Genomic DNA, 22,076 nt, shown 5'->3' on the forward strand with positions numbered 1-22,076 from the left:
CTTCACGCTTTCCCCACTGAGGAGACGGCTGGGGTTGTGCTCCGCGGTGGGTGTGTGTGTGTTCCTGTGCTCTATGTTAGAGTACGTAATAAGCACATTTGTTGTGATATATATATATATTAATAAAAGAGTTTTATAAAAATTCAGAATAAGGATAAGACACATGATCAGTATTTGGAGGCTTTTGACAGCTGGGACCAACTGCATCCTGAGCTGAAGATGTGTCCATTGAAGAGGTAGTGACTCTTATCACCCCGTTCACAGGGCTGATACTGCAGAATTTTAATTGGGACTCGTGACTCACTGGGACCACCTGTACGTCACCATGCCATCGCCTCCTAGCTGCAAGAGAGAAGTGTCCACCTGACTGAAGAAAGCTTATGGCTGTGAAAAAAGAATTAAAGTATTTTATTGTTTCTATATCAATGTATTTGTATGTTTAGACCCACCCGTCTCACCGGCCACCCCTAGCCTGCATTACAGGTTCATCTGCCCCGTTCCCACGTCAGAATTCACAGACAGACTGGAAGCTTCTCACATCTCCCCCGAGAAAGGGCTTCAGTCAGCGGAGCTTGAGAGAGTCCGAAAGTCACAGGGCATAGACGACAAATTCAGGAAGCTGCTGGGGAGAGAGCAAACAGGAGACTTCCTTCTCCAGAGTCATCCATTTAGCTGAGTTTAGTCCTAAATATTCTGCTAAATATTTGTTACTAAAAATTTTAGGAACTAATTTCCTTAGCTGGATTCAGTTTAAGAAAATGATTTGGTTGGAGGGTAGGACAAATGTGATCTCTTTGACTAGATCAACTAATATTTAAGGAGCACCTACAGTTTGAGACAAATTTGGGAAGGAAGCACAAAGCGCTCAGAGCGTCTCCATCACCTCAAACACACGCACCCTGGACCCTCCTCTCCTGTGTCTGTCCCTGCAGCTCTCTGAGGAGCCGCTGCGGTTCCCGGACGCACCCTGGACCTTCCTCTCCTGTGTCTGTCCCTGCAGCTCTCTGAGGAGCCGCTGCGGTTCCCGGACGCACCCTGGACCTTCCTCTCCTGTGTCTGTACCTGCAGCTCTCTGAGGAGCCGCTGCGGTTCCCGGACGCACCCTGGACCTTCCTCTCCTGTGTCTGTACCTGCAGCTCTCTGAGGAGCCGCTGCGGTTCTCGGACGCACCCTGACCTTCCTCTCCTGTGTCTGTACCTGCAGCTCACGTAGGCACTGCTTGGCTGGGCAAATCTGCTGTCCCACATGCACAGACTGAGGTCACTTGATGGCATTCACCTGTGACTGCTCTTGAGGGTCTAGGAGAGCTTCCCTCACAGGTGTGGTGGCCTGCTGGGCTGGCTGGAGCAGCCGGGACTGTCCACTGGGGTGCCCAGCCTGGTCTCCCCAGCATGTCAGCCTTAGGGTGGTCAGACTTTCACAAGGCAGCTTGGAGCTCAGGGCAGCTCTAGAAAACCGTGGAAGACGTGGCAAGGCTGCTCTGACGGCCGTGAAGTCGTGCAGCATCACCTCTACCACATCCTACTGGCAACAGGCCAGCCACAGAGCCAGCCCCACTCGAGAGAAAGGGGCAGGAACTCCACAGGAGCGTGAATAGAATTGGGGTGGCAGTGGGAGCATCTTTGGGGACAAGCCACCACTGCCTCCCTCTGTGCTGGGCTGAGGGACAGAGCCTCAAGTCAAGGATGCTGGGTGGGGCTGGGAGAAGCCTAAGAGCCTCACACCTTTGACCAGCTTTGCCTGGAGCAAGGATCAAAGGACCATTGACCCCAAAAGTCCCAACTACTAGAACCTCCAGCTGATTTCACATTCTATCTCAATACTTTGGCCCAGGCAACTGTTCAAGAAAGGTATCATGTTCCCAGCCTTATTGATCACATGTTGCATTCTTACATGCTTATTGTTTCGTCCAGATCTGGGCCTGCTTCCTTGCTGGGACCTGCAGACCCGGGGAAGGGCAGGGTCTCCTTGCCTGGCAGTGCTGCCAGCCCCTTCGACCTTCAGACTGTTCATGTGCCAATCATCCCAGCTGGAGCATTCAGCAACGATTGGTTCTGGAAACACGTAGAGTTGTAGCTCAGATGAGAGCAGGGTCATTCCCAAAGTGCTTCTAGTTGCTCCGCCCCATGCCGGTGGATCTCAGACACAACCTGAGGGAGGAGGCTGGCGGGAGGGACTGGTACCCGGGAAGGCAGCTGCAGCTCAGGCCACAGACCTTGCCCTTTGGCAAAGGGTGGGAAGGTGGCCTCCAGGGAGAAAGTCACAAATGGCCTCACATGTGTTAGGAGCCCACATGGAAGCACCTCTTGGAGGACTGACTGACCACCCCCTGTAAATTGTAGGGGCCCTTTTTCTCCTTCTTAACAGAACTCTGTAAAGTTCTGATAAAGAACAGGCTTTATCAGAGAGAGCTGGGTTGAGTCCTAGCTGGGTCCCCCTGGAAAAGTTACTGAAACTCTGAATCTTGTTGGGAAAATGGGAAAAAATGTCTGCCCCACCTTTAGGAAGAATAAATGACAAGGTGCATCAAAAGGACCTAGATCTCTCAGAGGTCTTAGATGTCTTAGACATTCTTACTGGTTGGTACCCCAGCAGCTACATCCACCCCAGCAGCTACATCCACCCCCTGTCCTTCGCCCCTCCCCGGGCCCGTGTGGAAGACCTGTTCCAGATGAGCACGGACCAATGGAAGCCTAGTACACAAGTTAAAATTTTGTAGTAGCCTCATTAAAAAAGGTAAAAGAAACAGGGAAACTTAATTTTGGTGATATATTTTATTTAACCCCATATATCAAAAATATTATTTCAACATGTAATCAGTATAAAAATTTTACATCCTAGTAAAAACTAATCCTTCAAAATTGGTGTGTACCTACACTCAAGCACATCTGGATTTGAACCCACCCCCTTCCAGTGTTCAGTAGCCACACATGTCCCTACTGGACAGTCCAAGGCTAGAGGGAGCAGCTGGGTGGCCTTCCCTACTGAGAGATAAGTGGCCTGGATATTCGCAGAAGTCTGGGTCTGGGTTTAAGATGTAAGAACTCCCTCTCCAAGGAGGACACCTTTTTTGCAATACTCTCCTAGTGGGGTTGAACAGAAGAGAAAGGCAAATTACCAAATAATAATAATAATAAATGTTCATTTTTCCTTATCTACATAGATTAGTAATAATACACAATCATACAGAACCTTGCCTCTCCTGACAGAAAGCACATTCTTTATTTTCACAAATATAAAAACAAAACAAAACACCCATGCTTTGACTTGCAGCCAACAAGGCCTCTGGTAATCAGGACCCAGAGAGGACAGGACCAGATGGGTCATTACGGGTGATGGGACTCCTGGGGATGCCCGTCCACGGGGTCTGAGAGCCCAGGGACTGCACCGAGCTGGGCAGCCCTACTCTCCAGACCTCTGGTAATCAGGACCCAGAGAGGACATGACCAGATGTATCATTACGGGTGAGCAGGACTCCTGGGGATGCCCGTCCACGGGCCCAGGGACTGCGCCGAGCTGGGCAGCCCTACTCTCCAGACCCCTGGTAACCAGGACCCAGAGAGGACATGACCAGATGTATCATTACGGGTGAACGGGACTCCTGGAGATGCCCGTCCACGGGCCCTGAGAGCCCAGGGTCTGCACCGAGCTGGGCAGCCCTACTCTCCAGACCTCTGGGCTCACCCTGCACTCAGAGCGGAGCCTGTGAACCTGGGCAAGTGATTGAAGCTTGAAGAAAATAGCCCAAGAAGAGATAGAAGATGAAGGAAACAGGAAGAAATATTGAAGGAACACCTTATCCACTGTTTTTTGCTGCTGTCAAAGTAAGAAATTGGAGATTTTAAAAACAATGGAACTCTAGAACATGATTTTTTAAAATCAAAGAAACAGTGCTCGCTTCGGCAGCACATATACTAAAATTGGAACGATACACAGAAGATTAGCATGGCCCCTGCGCAAGGATGACACGCAAATTCGTGAAGCGTTCCATATTTTTTAACAGCAAATGTTGGAGAGGCTGTGGAGAAAAAGGAACCCTCATACACTGTTGGTGGGAATGTAAAGTAGTACAACCATTATGGAAGAAAGTATGGTGGTTCCTCAAAAAACTGAAAATAGAACTACCTTATGACCCAGCAATCCCTCTACTGGGTATATATCCCAAAAACTCAGAAACATTGATACGTAAAGACACATGCAGCCCCATGTTTATTGCAGCATTGTTCACAGTGGCCAGGACATGGAAACAACCAAAAAGCCCATCAATAGATGACTGGATAAAGAAGATGTGGCACATATACACTATGGAATACTACTCAGCCATAAGAAATGATGACATCGGAACATTAACAGCAAAATGGTGGGATCTTGATAACATGATACGAAGCGAAATAAGTAAATCAGAAAAAAACAGGAACTGTATTATTCCATACGTAGGTGGGACATAATAGTGAAACTAAGAGACATTTATAAGAGTGTGGTGGTTACGGGGGGGAGGGGGGAATGGGAGAGGTATAGGGGGTGGGGAGGGGCACAAAGAAAACAAGATAGAAGGTGACAGAGGACAATCTGACTTTGGGTGGTGGGTATGCAACATAATTGAACGACAAGATAACCTGGACTTGTTATCTTTGAATATATGTATCCTGATTTATTGATGTCACCCCATTAAAAAAATAAAATTATATAATAAAAAAATCAAAAAAAAAAAATCAAAGAAACAAAACACACACACACACACACACACACACACACACCCAGCCTACCCTTGCTAGAGATTCTTTTAAAAAAAGAAATGCCTACAACTTTCAGCCAAAGTGTTTGAGGTCAGTCCTGCTGGAAAAGAGACTTTACACGTTCGTTACCTGAACGTGGCTCTTTCCAGCCCTAAGAATCTTAATTTGCATAAATGCTACTTGGAAAGACAGCATAAGATGACATCTGGACAGATGCCACTTTCCACTGATAGAGAAGAACTGGCCTCAGTTATACAGAGAGGTTTGTGGGAGCCAAAGAATCAGGAGAATTCCAAGCTCAGATTTTCTATTTGATCCTTAATCTAAGAAAGTTTGACATCCCAGGTGAAGAACAAAAGGAAGCTGCGACTACCTGTGTGGGAAGGTCACTCTGAAGATCTTCACCTAAGTGACAAGCAGAGAACAGGAAGGATGACGAAATGAATTTAAGATACTCAAATTGCAAATATACAAACCCATTCCCAGTTGTTTTCTTTTTCTCTCCTCAAATGTTGGAGAAAGACATGCAGGAAGAACGGCCACTGACCGAGCTGACCGTACTCTCCACAGGTCCGAGAGTGGACAAGGCTCCCTCCCCGGTGCTGGGGGCTCGCCCTCGATGGCGGGGGGGGGGGGTCCCCCACTCCAGGCCTGGCCTCCCCCCGGGGAGGACTCTCTGCACTCATGACATCTGACAGGGACCAAAACCAACAGCTGGCAGAGTAGTTAGGTTTCAGAAAACCCACTCTGAGCAGAAATACTTGGAGTGAGACATTATTTTCTTAAACCTTCACTGTGGGTTCAGAATCAAATAACCACTTCATGCAAATTCACTTCTTTTGATTCCCATAGAGGCAAGGTTTAGAATTTTAGTCCAATTTTTATTTAATCTGGCCTAAAAAAAATATACTTCAGTGTTCAATGATTTGAAACTTACTCTAAGATATTGGGAATTAAATGGATTAAAAGCTTTAAGGAATATGAATATGTATGTGTGTGTATTCATATATTAAATGTTTGTTTTTTTTCTCACCTGCCCAGGGAGGGACTCCATCAGTGCACTAAACCCTACTCTCTCTGGTGATTGTTTAGGGCCAAGTTAACAGAATGGTGAGCAAAGGAAAAAAAATACACACACACACACACACACACACACACATACATACATGTATATATGTGTGTATATATATGTATATACATATATATTTATATGTGTGTATATATATATGTATATATATATATATACACACACATATATGCAGAATTTAATGCAACACACACCACAAAAGGTTTCAGCACTCATTCTAGTAATAGTGTCCTTCCTGGCTTCTTCTTGGCCCAGAACGCCCCCCACCCCTGCCCAGTGGAAGCCCTCTTGAGGAATTCTCACAAATGGGTGAGTGAAGGCTCTCAACAAGCCAGCAGAGAGCAAAGGGGTGACATCTCCAGTAGGCTCCAAAGATGTAAAAGCTCAAAACAAAACCAAAAACGCAACAAAATGCCTTGGGCCCGCTACACAGAGTGAAGCAGCGTTTGGTGAAGGGCGTGTAATAAGGAGGCCTGCATGTTGGCTGAGGTGAGCGGGCCATCGCCCAATCCAGGGGAATCCCATGTCCACTTCCATACGATTGGGAACAGCACACCTTGAAGACAAAGCACAGTCCATCTGCAGCGGCCAGAGACCCCCAGAAAGAGTTCTGGACACAGGGAGAAGTGGTGGTCTCAGCATCCTTGCTCCCTTCTGTCCAAGCCCTTGGCAAGGACGTCAGCAGCTGGCGCTGCCTCCTCCAGCGGACACGGGAGGCTCCTTCTCCTGCACTCATCATTAGGTGCCTTTCCGCTCCGAGAAAACCAGCAAGGCCTCTCCAAGTCCACCAAGCAGGAGGCTGCAAAAGCATCAGGAGGTCAGCTTTCCACGCCCCAGAGCCAGGGGCCACCTGGTGTCCACGTGCAACAGCGTGAGGGCTGCCCCCCACCCCCATTCTGCCGCTGGGACTCACATCCCACTTCCAGGTCAGGCCCAGGAACCGCCCACCCAATCATCCAAAGTAAACCCAGCTGGCCTGACCAGGTGGTGGCGCAGTGGATAGAGCGTCGGACTGGGATGCGGAAGGACCCAGGTTCGAGACCCCGAGGTCGCCAGCTTGAGCGCGGGCTCATCTGGCTTGAGCAAAGAGCTCACCAGCTTGGACCCAAGGTCGCTGGCTCCAGCAGGGGGTTACTTGGTCTGCTGAAGGCCCACGGTCAAGGCACATGTGAGAAAGCAATCAATGAACAACTAAGAAGTCGCAACGCGCAACGAGAAACTGATGATTGATGCTTCTCATCTCTCTCCATTCCTGTCTGTCTGTCCCTGTCTATCTCTGTCTCTGTAAAAAAACAAAAAAAAAAAACAAAAACAAAAAAAAAACAAAAACAAAGTAAACCCAGCTGTGTGGTGGGAGGGGAGTGGGCTGCAAGGTGGATCCTGACACCTTCCCTAGGGGAGGAGGGTGCTGTGTCCACTCATCTGACCAGGTGGAGGGGGCGGGGCCTTGGCTGATGCTCTCTGGTGGGACTATCAGAGGAGGGCTTCACTGGTGCCTTTGGCTAAAGAGGGCTGGTGGCTATGAAGCCATGCAGGTATCCATAACTGTTGAATTATTCAGGTAACAGTCTGTGAGTCCTTTTCTTTCATTGAGACTAACTGAACATTGAAAGATGGAAATACTAAGGGCAGCCGTGAATTTCCTACCAGAGCAGAAATAAACAGGGTCGGGGTTTGGAAATGAACGAGCAGTGGGAGAACTGGAGACTAAGAACTAAACTGAATATTTTAACATGCCCAAAATGTATTACATTCGAAGGTCTGGACATTTTCTATTTTGAACTTTTCAGTAGACAATCTGGTGTCTGTCTGAATCCTCCGTCATTCTTCCCAAAAAAGCACCTCTGAGGACTGAGCTGGGCGATCAGTACAGGATTGGTACATGGCAGGTTATGGGGTCTTGGAAACAAAGACCTCCATTTGAATTCAGGTCCAATCGCCTAGTAGCTAAAAAAAATTTTGAGAAACCACTCAAATGTCTCTGAATCTCAGCATCTTCATCTTTAAAATGGGGATAAATTGGAGGGCTGTTGTAAAACTCAGATTATATTAATGTAAAAATGCCTGAAACATAGTAGTTGCTCAATAAATGGTTAGTTATTATTATTAAAAAGAAGAGGAGGCCCTGGCCGGTTGGCTCAGCGGTAGAGCATCGGCCTAGCGTGCGGAGGACCCGGGTTCGATTCCCGGCCAGGGCACACAGGAGAAGCGCCCATTTGCTTCTCCACCCCTCCGCCGCACTTTCCTCTCTGTCTCTCTCTTCCCCTCCCGCAGCCAAGGCTCCATTGGAGCAAAGATGGCCCGGGCGCTGGGGATGGCTCTGTGGCCTCTGCCCCAGAGGCGCTAGAGTGGCTCTGGTCGCAATATGGCGATGCCCAGGATGGGCAGAGCATCGCCCCCTGGTGGGCAGAGCGTCGCCCCATGGTGGGCGTGCCGGGTGGATCCCGGTCGGGCACATGCGGGAGTCTGTCTGACTGTCTCTCCCCGTTTCCAGCTTCAGAAAAAATGAAAAAAAAAAAAAAAAGAAGAGGAGACAAGATCAGGAAGAAGAGGAAGGCATGGAAGTATTGCCTAATTTTTCTTTTTCTCCCACTTTTCTTCTTGGGGCTTGAAATGCCCCCATTAGGTGTTCCCGAGCGAGGATGAGAACCGCTTTTTTTTTTTTTTCCACAAGAATAGAGAGAAAGTCAGAGAGAGGGATAGATAGGGACAGACGGATAGATAGGGACAGACAGACAGGAACAGAGAGAGATGAGAAGCATCAATCATCAGTTTTTTGTTGCGGCACCTTAGTTGTTCCTTGATTGCTTTCTCATATGTGCCTTGACCATGGGCCTTCAGCAGACTGAGTAACCCCTTGTTCGAGCCAGTGACCTTGGGTCCAAACTGGTGAGCTTTTTTTTTTTTTTTTGCTCAAGCCAGATGAGCCCGCGCTCAAGCTGGCGACCTCGGGGTTTCGAACCTGGTTCCTTCCGCATCCCAGTCCGACACTCTATCCATTGCGCCACCGCCTGGTCAGGCACAAGAACCCCTTTTTCTGAATGTTGTGAGCCAAAAGATTCATTTCTGTCATTCTGGGATGGTTTAGACATGGGCCTGCCCTCAGGTAGGGAGATGAGCAACTATAGACAGACAGCAATTTTTCACTTTTATCCAAGAACAGTTTCTGGTACATATTAGACCTGTGGAAAATAATCTGTTAATTGAATGAACCCCGTTTAGCCCAAAGCCACACAAGATGCAAAAGTACCCCCTAGTCTTCCTCATCATGGTATCCACAGCCTGGTCCTGCCTCTCACTTATCCTATAGGAATCTTATACGGATGTTTAAAAAATAATACTGTTGTTCCTGTGGCTATGACAGATAGCACCAGGAGATTATTCACAAGAAGTGCTGGGAGACCAGAGGCATCCATGGGCACCCCCAGGCACCAGCGCCAGCCCCCACCAACCAGCACTGAGGTCCTGAGTCAAACAGGTGATGATTCTGTTGGTCCAACATGCAAGCAAATAAAAAAAATAAGGAGGGGGTCAGCTTTTAGGATGGCTCTGATCCCAAGCATGAAAATACAAACAAACTTTTTTTTTGAGAACTATGCCTTATTTGAGCACAGCTAAGCAACAATTTGCTTTTCTTTCCATATTGACAAAGAAATATAAAAATCTATCTAAATTTTGTCTAACTTCAGCTTTAAAGTGCCATTCCAAGGGATAGGAGTCAGGGGGAACCTGCCAAACAGTATCTCAGAACTAGGATGGAAACAAGCATTATCTTAAGAGGCCCTAGGCTTGTGTTTCTTCCTCAAGCAAAGAACAGGAGACCAGTAAGCAGCCACACAAATATGAACTATTTCCCACAGTGCACTGCTTAGTGATTCGGGCTGGGCAGCGGGCGGTGAGGTCCCGGGGGAGGAAAGCTGTGTCTCGAGGCCAGCAGCCGGTAGGCCGGGCAAAGACCCAGCAAGGACTGAGCCAGTCCTGGGCGACAAGGGAAGCACCACGTGATGTGTTTTCATCGTGAAGACAATAGAGCCCACCTCTCTGGCATGTACATTCCTGAACCGAACACTGCATTTTTCTCATCATTAAAGCAAACTGTTATGACTTCTGGCAGGTGGTAGCAGTGGGAGTGGAAGATTACAGACCTTGACTTTTCCTCAGTGCACATCGTAAGTGTACACCCCCAAATGAAGCATACCCAATGAAGGGGGGCAGTGAGCAGTTTTAACACTTTAAACTTGCCATGACGCCCCCCTCCCCTCCCCCTCCCCTGCAGATGACAGCCAAAAGCCTTGGGAACAAGGGCATCAACCCGTCTGCATATGGGAATCTGGAGCAGACTCTTAACTTGGTCAGCTCTTCAATGGGCAGAGCCTGTGCGGAGTTCAGAGGTGGATCGCACGAGATCGCTCCATTCTGTGCCCAGTGTGGCTGTGACCACCTGGCCCTGGAGCAGAACCACAAGGGGCCCGGGGGCCCTAACAAGCCCCCAGGAGCTGTCACAGAGGGAGATACCCGCAGTCTGTCCGTGAAGGGGCCCGGGGGCCCTAACAAGCCCCCAGGAGCTGTCACAGAGGGAGATCCCCACAGTCTGTCTGCGAAGGGGCCCAGGGGCCCTAACACGCCCCCAGGAGCTGTCACAGAGGGGAGACCCCGCAGTCTGTCTGTGAAGGGGCCCAGGGGCCCTAACAAGCCCCCAGGAGCTGTCACAGAGGGAGATCCCCACAGTCTGTCTGCGAAGGGGCCCAGGGGCCCTAACACGCCCCCAGGAGCTGTCACAGAGGGGAGATCCCCGCAGTCTGTCCGTGAAGGGGCCCGGGGGCCCTAACACGCCCCCAGGAGCTGTCACAGAGGGAGATCCCCGCAGTCTGTCTGCGAAGGGGCCCAGGGGCCCTAACACGCCCCCAGGAGCTGTCACCGAGGGGAGACCCCGCAGTCTGCCCGTGAAGGGGCCCGGGGGCCCTAACACGCCCCCAGGAGCTGTCACAGAGGGAGATCCCCGCAGTCTGTCTGTGAAGGACACGGCGAGGAGCTCCAGTCACACTGTCGGGCTGTGGCAGCAACACATCCGAGCAGCTTCCACACATCCTTGTCTCTCTCCGGCCAAACCCTTTGTGGCCTCAGGTGCTGAGGCTCTGGTGCAGGGTCCTGTGGGCCTTTCCAGGAGCTATGGCTGAACCTACGCTCACAGCCGCCACCTCTGTCTCCTGGGTATCCTCTACATAGCCTTGTTCCAGGCGGCGGCTGCAGCCATCTGTCTAAAGTGGCCACATACTCTAGTCACCCCTAACCCCCCTCACCTGCATCCAGCACGGAGCCCACATGCCCAGCGGGTGCTACCTTCTATGAAGGAGGCAGTCCGTAAAAAGCAGAACAACGGACAAGCACGGTAATGACTGTTGGAACCTCCAGGCAGGAAAGACACAAGGCGACAGGAAGTAGCTGGGACCTGGTGTAGAATGTGGTCAGGGAAGGCCTGCTGAGGTCGCCTCGACATGCAGGCACGGAGGCTGAGAGGCCGGTGGCCAGCGGCAAAGCTGGGTGCATGGCAACCCAGGCCGAGCGGAGGAGCCCAGAGGCTCTGAGGGGCAATGTGGATGCCATGGTTAAGGAGGACGCAGAAAGACTCCCCCCTCTGCTGACCTCCAGGCCCCCTTAGTCACCTACCTACTGATATCACAACTCTCAGGTGTAACGGGCACCTCAGCCTTAATATATCCAACCCAACTCCTGATAATTCTCCACCTCCAACCTGCAAAAGCCGCCTTTCACATATACTTCCCCATCTCAGTGAAGGCACCTGCATCGTTCTCCATGCTCAGGCCAGAAACGAAGTCACCCCAGACTCCTCTCCTTCTCTCAAGTCTCCGTGCACTGCTGGCACCTTACCATATCCTAGCATTGCCAGTGCACCAGCCGGTCTTAGTCCCCGGGCACCTAGACCACGGCCAGAGCCCTCATTTGCTCTTTATGCTCCCCCAGCCCCCCACCCCCGCCTGCTCTACAATAAATCCTCCACACAGTAGACAGAGATGTGTGAGACTCAGAATCTTCTCATCTCATCCCTTCTCACTCAGGGGAAAGCCAAGCCCTTACAATGACCTTTAAGGCCCCACATGGTCAGCTGCCAACTACCTCTGTAGCCTTCTCTCCTACTACTCTCCCTCTTGCCACACTGCTCTGCTTTTCAAGCAGACCAAGCATACTCCCACCACAGGGCCTTTGCATGTGCTGTTCCCTCCAATAACCCATTACTCTCTTCCTCACTTCCTTCAGATCTCTGCTTAGATATCATAGAGAGAGGCAGTGCTGCCTCTAAGCAAATGGATGCGTGCATTCTAAACAAGGATGGTTTGGACCTTGTTGACAAGAAAACAAGTTGAACGGTAAAAGAAAATACCCAAACATAGCTATCTATATAAAATAGTAGTTCACCAATAGTGGCCACTCTTGTATGGGTGAGAGGCTGAAAGGTGTACCAGTAATGTGCTGCTGTTTATCTGTACGGCTGCAGTAAGGGTGGTACATTCAGCTTGTGAAGAGTAGAGTCATCGAGTTGTAAATCCATGATATATACACTCATCTGAGTGCATATTTAATGTCAATAAAACACATGCCCAACACATGCACCTTTTCTTCAACATTTGAGAGCATAAATTAGTATCCTGATGAAACCCAAACAACTAATTTTCATTTCCTCTCTCTATGCAAATAGAGACTTACCATCCCACAGTTGCCCTGGTCAGGATCACATCAAACAGCAATATTGATAAACCAGCTGTGAGCACCTGCAGAAATAATTCCAACAAAAGGTCATCGGAGTGGTAAGACTTCGGCAGCCTTCTCTGGAGTCATTTTTCACAAGCTCAGCCCGAGTTAGCTCAGATCCCCAACATGAACACTTCTTTCCACTTCACGTCCTTTCCCCACACCTCCCACTCCCCTGTGCTTAGTGTTGCCTCTGAGCAAAGCATTTGGTGCAGAGAATGCTAAATCCCAGTCGATGTTAGAGATGGGAATCTTCAAAGAAGCCTTTCATTTCCAAGCTCCTCAAGAGGAGGCACAGGGCCAGCACCTCGCTCACCTCCCTCCAGGGCAGGGCACAGCAGGAACACCTCTTTCCACCTTGTCTCAGCTGTGTAGAATTAATCCCCAAACTTAATGATGCTCATTAACCCATTCCCAGATCCTCCAAATAAAAACTATCAGTCAGCCTGCCTCTGCCTACGGCACTGTCCTTCCCTGTCCTGACGCCTCTGTCTCTCTGGTCCCCGGCACACATTCTAAAAAACAAGGCGCTTCCTGGGGAAGAGACCAGTTAAATCATTAATTAATTATTTTCAAATATCTAGAAGCCAGGGAGTGGGGGTAGAGGTCACTCCCATGTCTCTCTGAGCTAGAAATTACAAAAAAAGTCTCGTAGGAAGGTCAGTAACAGGACTCCAGCGGTGCCTTTTAACAGTTAACACAAAGAATGTATTTGAACCAAATCCCAATTTTTTTTTAATTTTTATTTTTTAGCACGCATGCACACACAAGAGCAAGATGAACAGAGTCAGAGAGACAGACACGAAGGAGAGAGATGAGAAGTATCAACTCATAGTTATGGCACCTTATTTGTTCACTGATTGCTTTCTCTCTTTTTTTTTTTTTTAAACGACTTTATTTATTGATTTTCGAGGAGAGAGACAGAGAGAAGAGGGGTTGGGAGCAGGAAGCATCAACTCATAGTTGTTGCTTCTTATATGTGTCTTAACCAGCAAGCCTGGGTTTTGAACTGGCATCCTCAGCGTTCCAGGTCGATGCTTTACCCACTACGCCACCACAGGTCAGGCGACTGCTTTCTCATTGCTTATTGCTGAGCCAGTGACCCCTTGCTCAAACCAAACAACCTTGGACTTCAAGCCAGTGACCTTGGGCATCAAGCCAGTGAGCTTTGGGCCCAAGCCAGTGACCATGGGCGTCAAGCCAGTGACCTTGGGCATCAAGCCGGTGAGCTTTGGGCCCAAGACAGTGACCATGGGGTCATGTCTATGATCCCACGCTCAAGCCAGCAACCTCAGGATTTTGAACCTGGATCCTCAGCGTCCCAGGTCGATGGTCTATTCACTGAGCCACTACCTGGCCAGGCCCAAAACTCAATTTTGCCAACACTTAGAGTGTCTGCTCAGGAAAAGATGTCCCCCCACCCAAGAATTCTGCACTCTGGCATGCCAAACAGTTTTCCCTGGGAAGGCCCCCTTGGGACTGGCTTTCTTGCAAGAAGTGAGAAGCAGGTTATACTGGGATGGGCCATTCAGGCTGGACGCCTCTGGAATGTCCACTACCATCTCACTCAAAGGGACCTCATACGTTGCCACAGAGGTCTCTTCAGGTCTCCCAGTGAGCAGATGGTCAGAAAGAAGAAGAATATTTACTGAGTCTCATTGTCACTCATTTACCATCTCCAAAAGAATTCTGGAAGTATAAACCAAGAACTGTGGTATATAAACTGTGAGATTTTGGAACCTTTGTAGTTCACCCACTTGGGGTCACTTTCTGTTTGCTTCCCTTTACTGATTTATGGCGAAAAAAATCTTGACAACATAAAAATCCTGTGTTGTCTTCAGGAACAAAAATGGAGCGGCAACAAGGTCAGAGAGTCAATTGACAAACAGAATCCACAGGACAAAGAAAGAAAATTTTCCCAGTGTTGGGTGGTGAGCTTTATCTTTAAAAATACGATGAATGGCACCTGTTCCTCCAATCCACCACCCCTTTTGTTTCTTTTAGGACCTTTGCATCTATGGTATAAATACAGTGGGCCTAAACTATCATTACCCTGCAATGCAGTCATCTGGTTTTGGAAACAAGGTTATACTAACCATATAAGTTAATTCATCAGCTTCCCTTATTTTCCTGTAAAGAGTAAACATGATCCTTACTATAGAAACTTCTAGTTCGTGGTGATCTTTAACGGCCACTGTCCCAAACAAGTCTTCTCTTTCTTTTTAATTCCCGTTTGCCATTTTCAGTTTTTCCCAACATATATTTCATCTAGGTTGTCCAACGTATTACATTTAGCTGTTTGGAAAAATATTATTTTTATCTCATTTGTACCCATATTTTTACCTTTGTTTTTATTTTTATTATTGTCATTTTATCTCCCTCTCCCCCCCCTCTCGTTCCTTAGTTTTAACCAAAGTTAATCTTGTTAACTCCGTTTTACTTTTAAAACTTCTTGAATATTGCAAGGACGGTGCTAATTGTATTTCTTGGAACTGCTGAAGAATGCTCTGTTCTACTGAGGGATGTTAGCGATGCTGGAAGCCTGGCATCATGGGACACTTCACTGAGTTTCTGAAAGGGGTCCTAATTCTTCGCCATTGTGTCATCTCCTGTGTTCCTTTTTACCAGTTTGTTTTCTCTTTTATTCCAACTTCATTGAGGAATACTTGACAAACATATTTGTATATATTTCAAGTGTATACGTGACGATCTGACACACATATATAATCATAACCTTCTTTGGTCAGTTTCTCTCCTTACCTCTGATCGGCTCTTTCATATGACTGTCAGTCTAGTCTGTGACGCTGACAGCTCCTACGTGCCCTGCAATAGTCACAGTCCAGGACTTGTGCCTCTGGTCCTCCGTGAGTTCTCTAGCTTAGGAAAAACCTCATCTGTTGTGAGACAGAGAGCTGACCTGTTTGTACCTATTAACTGCAGCTTTTGCCAAGAAAAACATATCTTAATATTTTCAAACTAGCTCTTACTTGAAAATAAGGTGGGTTAAGTAGCCACACTGCGCCTTTTCCATCTGCCGCTTCCTGGAAATGTGTACATAGTCTCCTGCTTTGCTCTCGGGCCACTTTTTCAAACTTCTCTAAATTTTTATCTCTCAATGAGCAAATGTTCTGCTGGCTGCCTCACTGAAACTTCTAAGATCGGTTTGTCTTATTTCTGTAGAGAATGCACAGTGAACTGGCTTGCACTGTGCAGCACTGTGGAGTTAGATGGGCCACTTTAAGAAACTGCAGTTTCTTAGGCTTCTCTACTTTATTTCCATCACCAGCCCTAGCACTCCACTCAGCTCTTTTTGGAGGCATGTTCCCTCCTCTCTCTCTCTCTCTCTCTCTCTCTCTCTCTCTCTCTCTCTCTCTCTCTCTCTCTCTCTCTCTCTCTCACACACACACACACACACACACACAGTCACCAAAGTTTTACCATTTCACAAAAATCACTACATAAGAACAAGTAACAGCCAGCATAACCTTGCTGAAGAGTAGTTGGTCAACTCAATTTACCCACTTAGTGACTCATACTCGCACACCCACCTCACCGTGTGTGAGGTTCAAATTCATACCTCAGCAAAGTGATAGATTTCTGTATGTCACGAGCTGTCAGGGCTGCTCAAGAATACTCAAAGATTTCAATGATAAATCTTCCCAAGCCAGAGGCCCTCTCCACTTCTAATGCCACTAAGGAGCAAACAGAAGCCAGGAGAGGCTGGCTGGGCGAGTCTGGATACTGAATGTCTCATGTATAGTCACCTAGGGTAGAACTCGCAAGGTGGAGGGGACTCCCTAAGCAGAGGTGATAAGATTAGCTCTGGGGGTGGGGGGTGGGTACTTCATGGCAGCGAGGAACAGAACCAACACCCTGACTCCCGGGGCAGCCTTCTCTCACAGCATTCAAGTTGGAAAAGAAGAAGTAAAGCTATCATTATTTGCAGATGATATGATATTGTATATAGATAATCCTAAAGTCTCAGTCAAAAAACTACTGAACCTGGTAAATGAATTCAGCAAGGTGGCAGAATATAAAATTAATACTCAGAAATCAGAGGCATTTTTATACACCAACAATGAACAGTCGGAAAGAGAAATTAAGGAAACAATCCCCTTCACTATTACAACCAAAAAAATAAAGTACCTAGGAGTACATTTAACCAAGGAGAGTAAAGACTTGTACTCGGAAAATTACAAAGCATTGATAAAAGAAATCAAGGAAGATATAAACAAGTGGAAGCATATACCATGCTCATGGTTAGGAAGAATAAACATCATTAAAATGTCTATATTACCCAAAGTAATTTATAAATTCAATGCAATACCAATTAAAATACCAATGACATACTTTAAAGATATAGATCACATATTCCAAAAATTTATATGGAACCAAAAGAGAACACAAATAGCCTCAGCAATCTTAAAAAAGAAGAATAAAGGGGGAGGTATCACACTTCCTGATATCAAGTTATACTACAAGGCCATTGTACTCAAAACAGTCTGGTACTGGCATAAGAACAGGCACATAGATCAATGGAACATAACGGAGAATCCAGAAATAAAGCCACAGCTCTATGGACAACTGATATTTGACAAAGGAGGTAAGGAAATACAATGGAGTAAAGACAGCCTCTTCAACAAATGGTGTTGGGAAAATTGGACAGCAACCTGCAAAAACATGAAACTAGACCACCAACTTACACCATTCACAAAAATAAACTCAAAATGGATAAAAGATTTAAATGTAAGGCGTGAAACCATAAGCATCTTAGAAGAAAACATAGGCAGTAAGCTCTCCGACATCTCTCGCAGTAATATATTTGCTGATTTATCTCCACGGGCAAGGGAAATGAAAGACAGGATAAACAAATGGGACTACATCAAACTAAAAAGCTTTTGCACAGCCAAAGACAATAAGAACAGAATAAAAAGACAAACTACACAATGGGAGAACATATTTGACAGTACATCTGATAAGGGGTTAATAACCAAAATTTATAAAGAACTTGTAAATCTCAACACCAGAAAGACAAACAATCCAATCAAAAAATGGGCAAAAGAAATGAATAGACACTTCTCCAAAGAGGATATACAGATGGCCAATAGACATATGAAAAATGCTCAACATCAGTAATTATTAGAGAAATGCAAATTAAAACCACAATGAGATATCACCTCACACCGGTCAGAATGGTGCTCATCAACAAAACAACACAGAATAAGTGCTGGTGAGGATGTGGAGAAAAGGGAACCCTCCTACACTGCTGGTGGTAATGCAGACTGGTGCAGCCACTGTGGAAAACAGTATGGAGATTCCTCAAAAAATTGAAAATCGAACAGCCTTTTGACCCAGCCATCCCACTTTTAGGAATATACCCCAAGGACACCATAGAATGGTTCCAGAAGGAGAAATGCACCCCCATGTTTATAGCAGCATTGTTCACAATAGCAAAGATCTGGAAACAGCCCAAGTGTCCGTCAGAGGACGAGTGGATTAAAAAGCTTTGGTAGATATATACTATGGAATACTACTCAGCCATAAGAAATGATGACATCGGATCATTTACAATAACATGGATGGACCTTGATTATACGGAGTGAAATAAGTAAATCAGAAAAAAAACTAAGAACTATATGAACTCATGCATAGATGGGACATAAAAATGAGACTCAGAGACATGGACAAGAATGTGATGGTAACAGGGAGTGGGGTGGAGGGGTGGGGAGGGGGCGAGGAAGGAAAGGGAGGGAGTTGGGGGAGGGTAGGGGCACAAAGAAAACCAGATAGAAGGTGACAGAGGACGATTTGACTTTGAGTGAGGGGTATGCAGCACGATCAAAGGTCAAAATAATCTGGAGATGTTTTCTCTCAACATATGTACCCTGATTTATCAATGTCACTGCATTAAAATTAATAAAAATAAGATAAAAAAATGAGAGAGACAGGGAAAATAAAAATACATCTTAACCATATTTTTAAATAAATTAAAAATATTATGCACTATTAATGTTAAAATTGCATATATGAAACCAAACTTGGTGTCATTAGACAAAAGCGTAAAGTTGGGGTTTAGCGGGGCCCTTCAGAAGTCGGGGCCCAGGGCACACGCCCAGTGCGCCCACCTTTAAATCTGCCTCTGGTCATTGTTACTGTACTTTCAGGATTTTTCAATAATCTCTTTGGGGGAGGCAGTGAGGGGCGGTGTGCACACACAATCATATGCCAGAAATTGATCCTAAAATGTCTAATTCAAGAACTTGATATATTTACTCACTTGTCACCCTCTGAGAAGTTTAAGGTATGATTCAATGTTAAGCTTTGGAATTTCCCTACAAATATGATATATCTAAAAAATCAGATGAAAAGTAAAAATTTATGGTATTTAGAAGTCCTGAAATCTGTGTGACTCTACATTAAAAAGACACTTAGCTGCTGCCTCTTTTTCTTCCTGTTTTTTAATTACACCAGAAACAGCAAGAGTTTTACTAATGGTCTTGGAGATATCTAAAAATTCCAAACATCAAATCCTAACAGTTTCTGTTGACAATGCTTTAAAAGTTCATCCGATGCTTAAACTGGTTTAATTTTATCCAGTAAACGAACATAGCCAAGACTCCTTCTTAGTTCAATATCTTAGCAATAGTTCAAAAGAAATGTCAACATGTCCTATAAAAAAAGAAAGACATTAGGCCCTGCTTCGAAGGCCTGGCACGGCAGCCTGAGAGATGGGCAGTCAAAAGTCAGAAAAATTCCTGTCCGGTGAAGAGTTCTTACTAAGGATAAGTCTAAGGAAAGTTGAAACTTATCAGCAGAATCTTCTCAACTCCTTTAAGAGAAACTCCTATATGGGAAACACAGTTTGGGGCAACGGTCATGATACTACACAGGAGGTGTTGTTATGGAGACAGCTTTGAAGGCTCCCCAGCAATCACAGTGTATAATTAAGTCTAGTGATGGCAGAACAGCCAGCAGGGTGGTCTCCATGGAAACCATCAAACATACTTCTTCACAGGCACAGCAACTGTTCTGAATCAATGACTCTTTCTATAGGTTTAAAAACACTGTGAATGGTGCATCAATTGCCTCTTTTGTTAGACAATGTCTGGTTATCAGAGCTTTGAGAGACCTTGTTCTCCTGCTTGTGGGATTCTGAACAGCGTCTAAAAGGCACCCACAACTGAATTCACCATCTAGGACCAGTAAATACAAACGGTAAATTCAAACTCTGGAAATCACTGGTTTGGTGAAAGAATTAAACTAGTGGTTGACAGAGCCAAACCGGGCCTGCCAATTGCCAGTGCTCACTATCCAAGGACTGTCTAAATATTGTCCAAACCTCTGAGCAAGGTTGACATTATTATTATAATTGTTTATAAATAAGAAAATAAAGCAGACTAGAAAGCGGAAGAACTGGGACTCAACGCGAGGCCAAAATGAAGTCCTGCTCCTAGTGTACAGGGCTGCGCAGGACGCCCCGTGTTTGCACGGCACTGTGTCACTCCCTGCTCCCGGTGTACAGGGCTGCGCAGAACGCCCCGTGTTTGCACGGCACTGTGTCACTCCCTGGTCACTTCACACACGTTATCGCACATACTCTGCATTTAGCTTGAAACATGGAGGTCTCCAAGTTCTAGACTATCCTAATTTTGTAATATTTTACACTTTGTTCCTTGTCTCCTTCCTCCAGTTCTGCACCCACCACACTCTCCAGGTTTAAAGACTCACATGGGACCAAGTCTCCAAAGGCTTCCCATCTTCCACCTGGACCGTGTGAGCAGCATCCTAGCCTAGGCAGCGTTCCTTAAGCCGAATTCTCTCTCCAAATTCTAAGTAAAAACAGGGGCAAACATTCGAATGAGCTGCTTGCAGCATTCCCACATAATCTTTCAGGAGAGAAGGTGAATTTTGCTGATAGGGACAGAAGAAGGTCAGATTGCTGAGTGGTTTCCTACTTTATTCTGATAAATTCTATTAAACACTTTGAATCTGGTAAATGCTTTGATAAGTAAGTACTGATAATAATATGGCTCCTAGCAGATCACCTTATATAGTAATCTTACAATTGAATATAAATATCATCAGTGTTTAGTGTTAAATATCAGATACCATTGACACTATCAGAGCTCATTAGAATCATAACATTTTGAGCTACCGTTAGATATTTTCTAGTCCAGACTCCTTGCTTTATGGATGAAACAGCTGAAGACTATAAGGCTTCAGTGCATCAAAGCCAACCAAACAGTAAGCGCTCCTTCCCTCCCTCTTTCCCTGAAATCCCTACATGTGCCTCATGGAAAAGCCTCCCCTCTGCCTATCATTGCCCTTCAGTTTAGGCTCAGGAAAAAGGCTTTCCGTTTTCTCTAAAGCTAACCCCCCACAAGCCTTTCACTCCCTCTGAAACATGTTCTCGGCCCTAGCTGGTGGCTCACTGGGTAAAGCATCAACCCAGCATATGAATGTCCCAGGTTCAATTCCTAGTCAGGGCACACAGAAGTGACCATCTGCTTCTCTCCCTCTCCCCCTCCCCCTTTTCTCCCTCCTACTCTCCGATAGCCAGTGGCTCGATTGGTTCAAATGTGGCCCCAGGCACTGAGGATGGCTTGGTTGGTCTGAGCCTGTCAGTCTCAGGTGCTAAAAATAGGTCAGTACTCAAGCATCAGCCCCAGATGGGGTTGCTGGGTGGATCCCGGTCAGGGTGCATGCAGGAGTCTCCCTCACTATCCTGCTCTCAACTACAAATTAATTAATTAATTAATTTAAAAAATAAATATGTTCTCCCGATTTCTCCTCATTCTCTAGCATCTTTAAATCTCTCTATGGGTGTCTTCTTCTTCTTCTTCTTTTTTTTATGGTGTCTTCTTATTGCAAGCATGTGCAAGCCGTCCTGTTCCTGAAGAAGACATTATCTCCACTAGGTCGGGCTATCCCCCTGCCCACCACCATCACAATCTCTATTCTCTTCTTAGGGATCCTCAGTATTTATGATGCATCATCTGTCGCACTCCCCTCCCTGCCCCTTGACTAACACCAGTTCCTCAAAGGCTAGCAGTGCCCTTGCTCTAGTCTTTTCTCACTCTGGGTCTCTCTGACCTCTTGGTGGCATTCCTCTCTAACATTCTTCCTTAGACTTCTCCACACTGAACTTGCCTGGTTCCCCTTCCACCTCTGGGGTATTCTCTTTCCTGGTCATTACTGGTTGTCAGCTAAGTCCTGGGCCCCTGCTCTGTTTTCCCTAAATCCTCTCACTCTCTCATGAGTTCATCTATTCATTTTCTTGATTTCAATCTGTCCCTCTGTGGGTGAAGGACATGCAAAGTCCTTGCTTTATGGGAAAAACATTTAGATGTTTTTGCACCACACACACTTGTCTGAAATAGACTTCACCAGCTTTCCTCTCCGAAGATGTTCTTTCACAATTGGCCCCACTTCTGTCTGGATTGCCCTGGGTTTCCCGCGTCTCCAGCTATGAGCCTTGGAGCCAC

The 22,076-nt window shown here is 46.5% G+C and overlaps 1 protein-coding gene and 1 non-coding gene across 3 annotated transcripts in view; one reads left to right on the plus strand and one right to left on the minus strand.

Annotated features, from left to right (window-relative positions):
- The first annotated feature begins 3,890 nt into the window (after positions 1-3,890).
- Positions 3,891-3,997, plus strand: LOC136383610 (U6 spliceosomal RNA). The gene has a single exon (XR_010747435.1). It is a non-coding gene; the product is annotated as a U6 spliceosomal RNA (small nuclear RNA).
- A 1,946-nt stretch (positions 3,998-5,943) lies between these two features.
- LOC136382842 (UDP-N-acetylglucosamine transporter TMEM241) overlaps positions 5,944-22,076 on the minus strand; it is a 101,967-nt gene continuing 85,834 nt past the window's right edge. For both annotated transcript variants that reach the window (XM_066352200.1, XM_066352201.1), the window contains 2 exons: positions 12,547-12,611; positions 5,944-6,622 (listed from right to left, as the gene is read on the minus strand). In XM_066352200.1, the coding sequence (XP_066208297.1) occupies positions 6,562-6,622; positions 12,547-12,611 (126 nt within the window). In that variant the 3' untranslated portion in view covers positions 5,944-6,561. The remainder of the gene's footprint in view (positions 6,623-12,546; positions 12,612-22,076) is intronic.

Source organism: Saccopteryx leptura, chromosome 11 (assembly GCF_036850995.1).
Source record: "Saccopteryx leptura isolate mSacLep1 chromosome 11, mSacLep1_pri_phased_curated, whole genome shotgun sequence".
Taxonomy (NCBI): domain Eukaryota; kingdom Metazoa; phylum Chordata; class Mammalia; order Chiroptera; family Emballonuridae; genus Saccopteryx; species Saccopteryx leptura.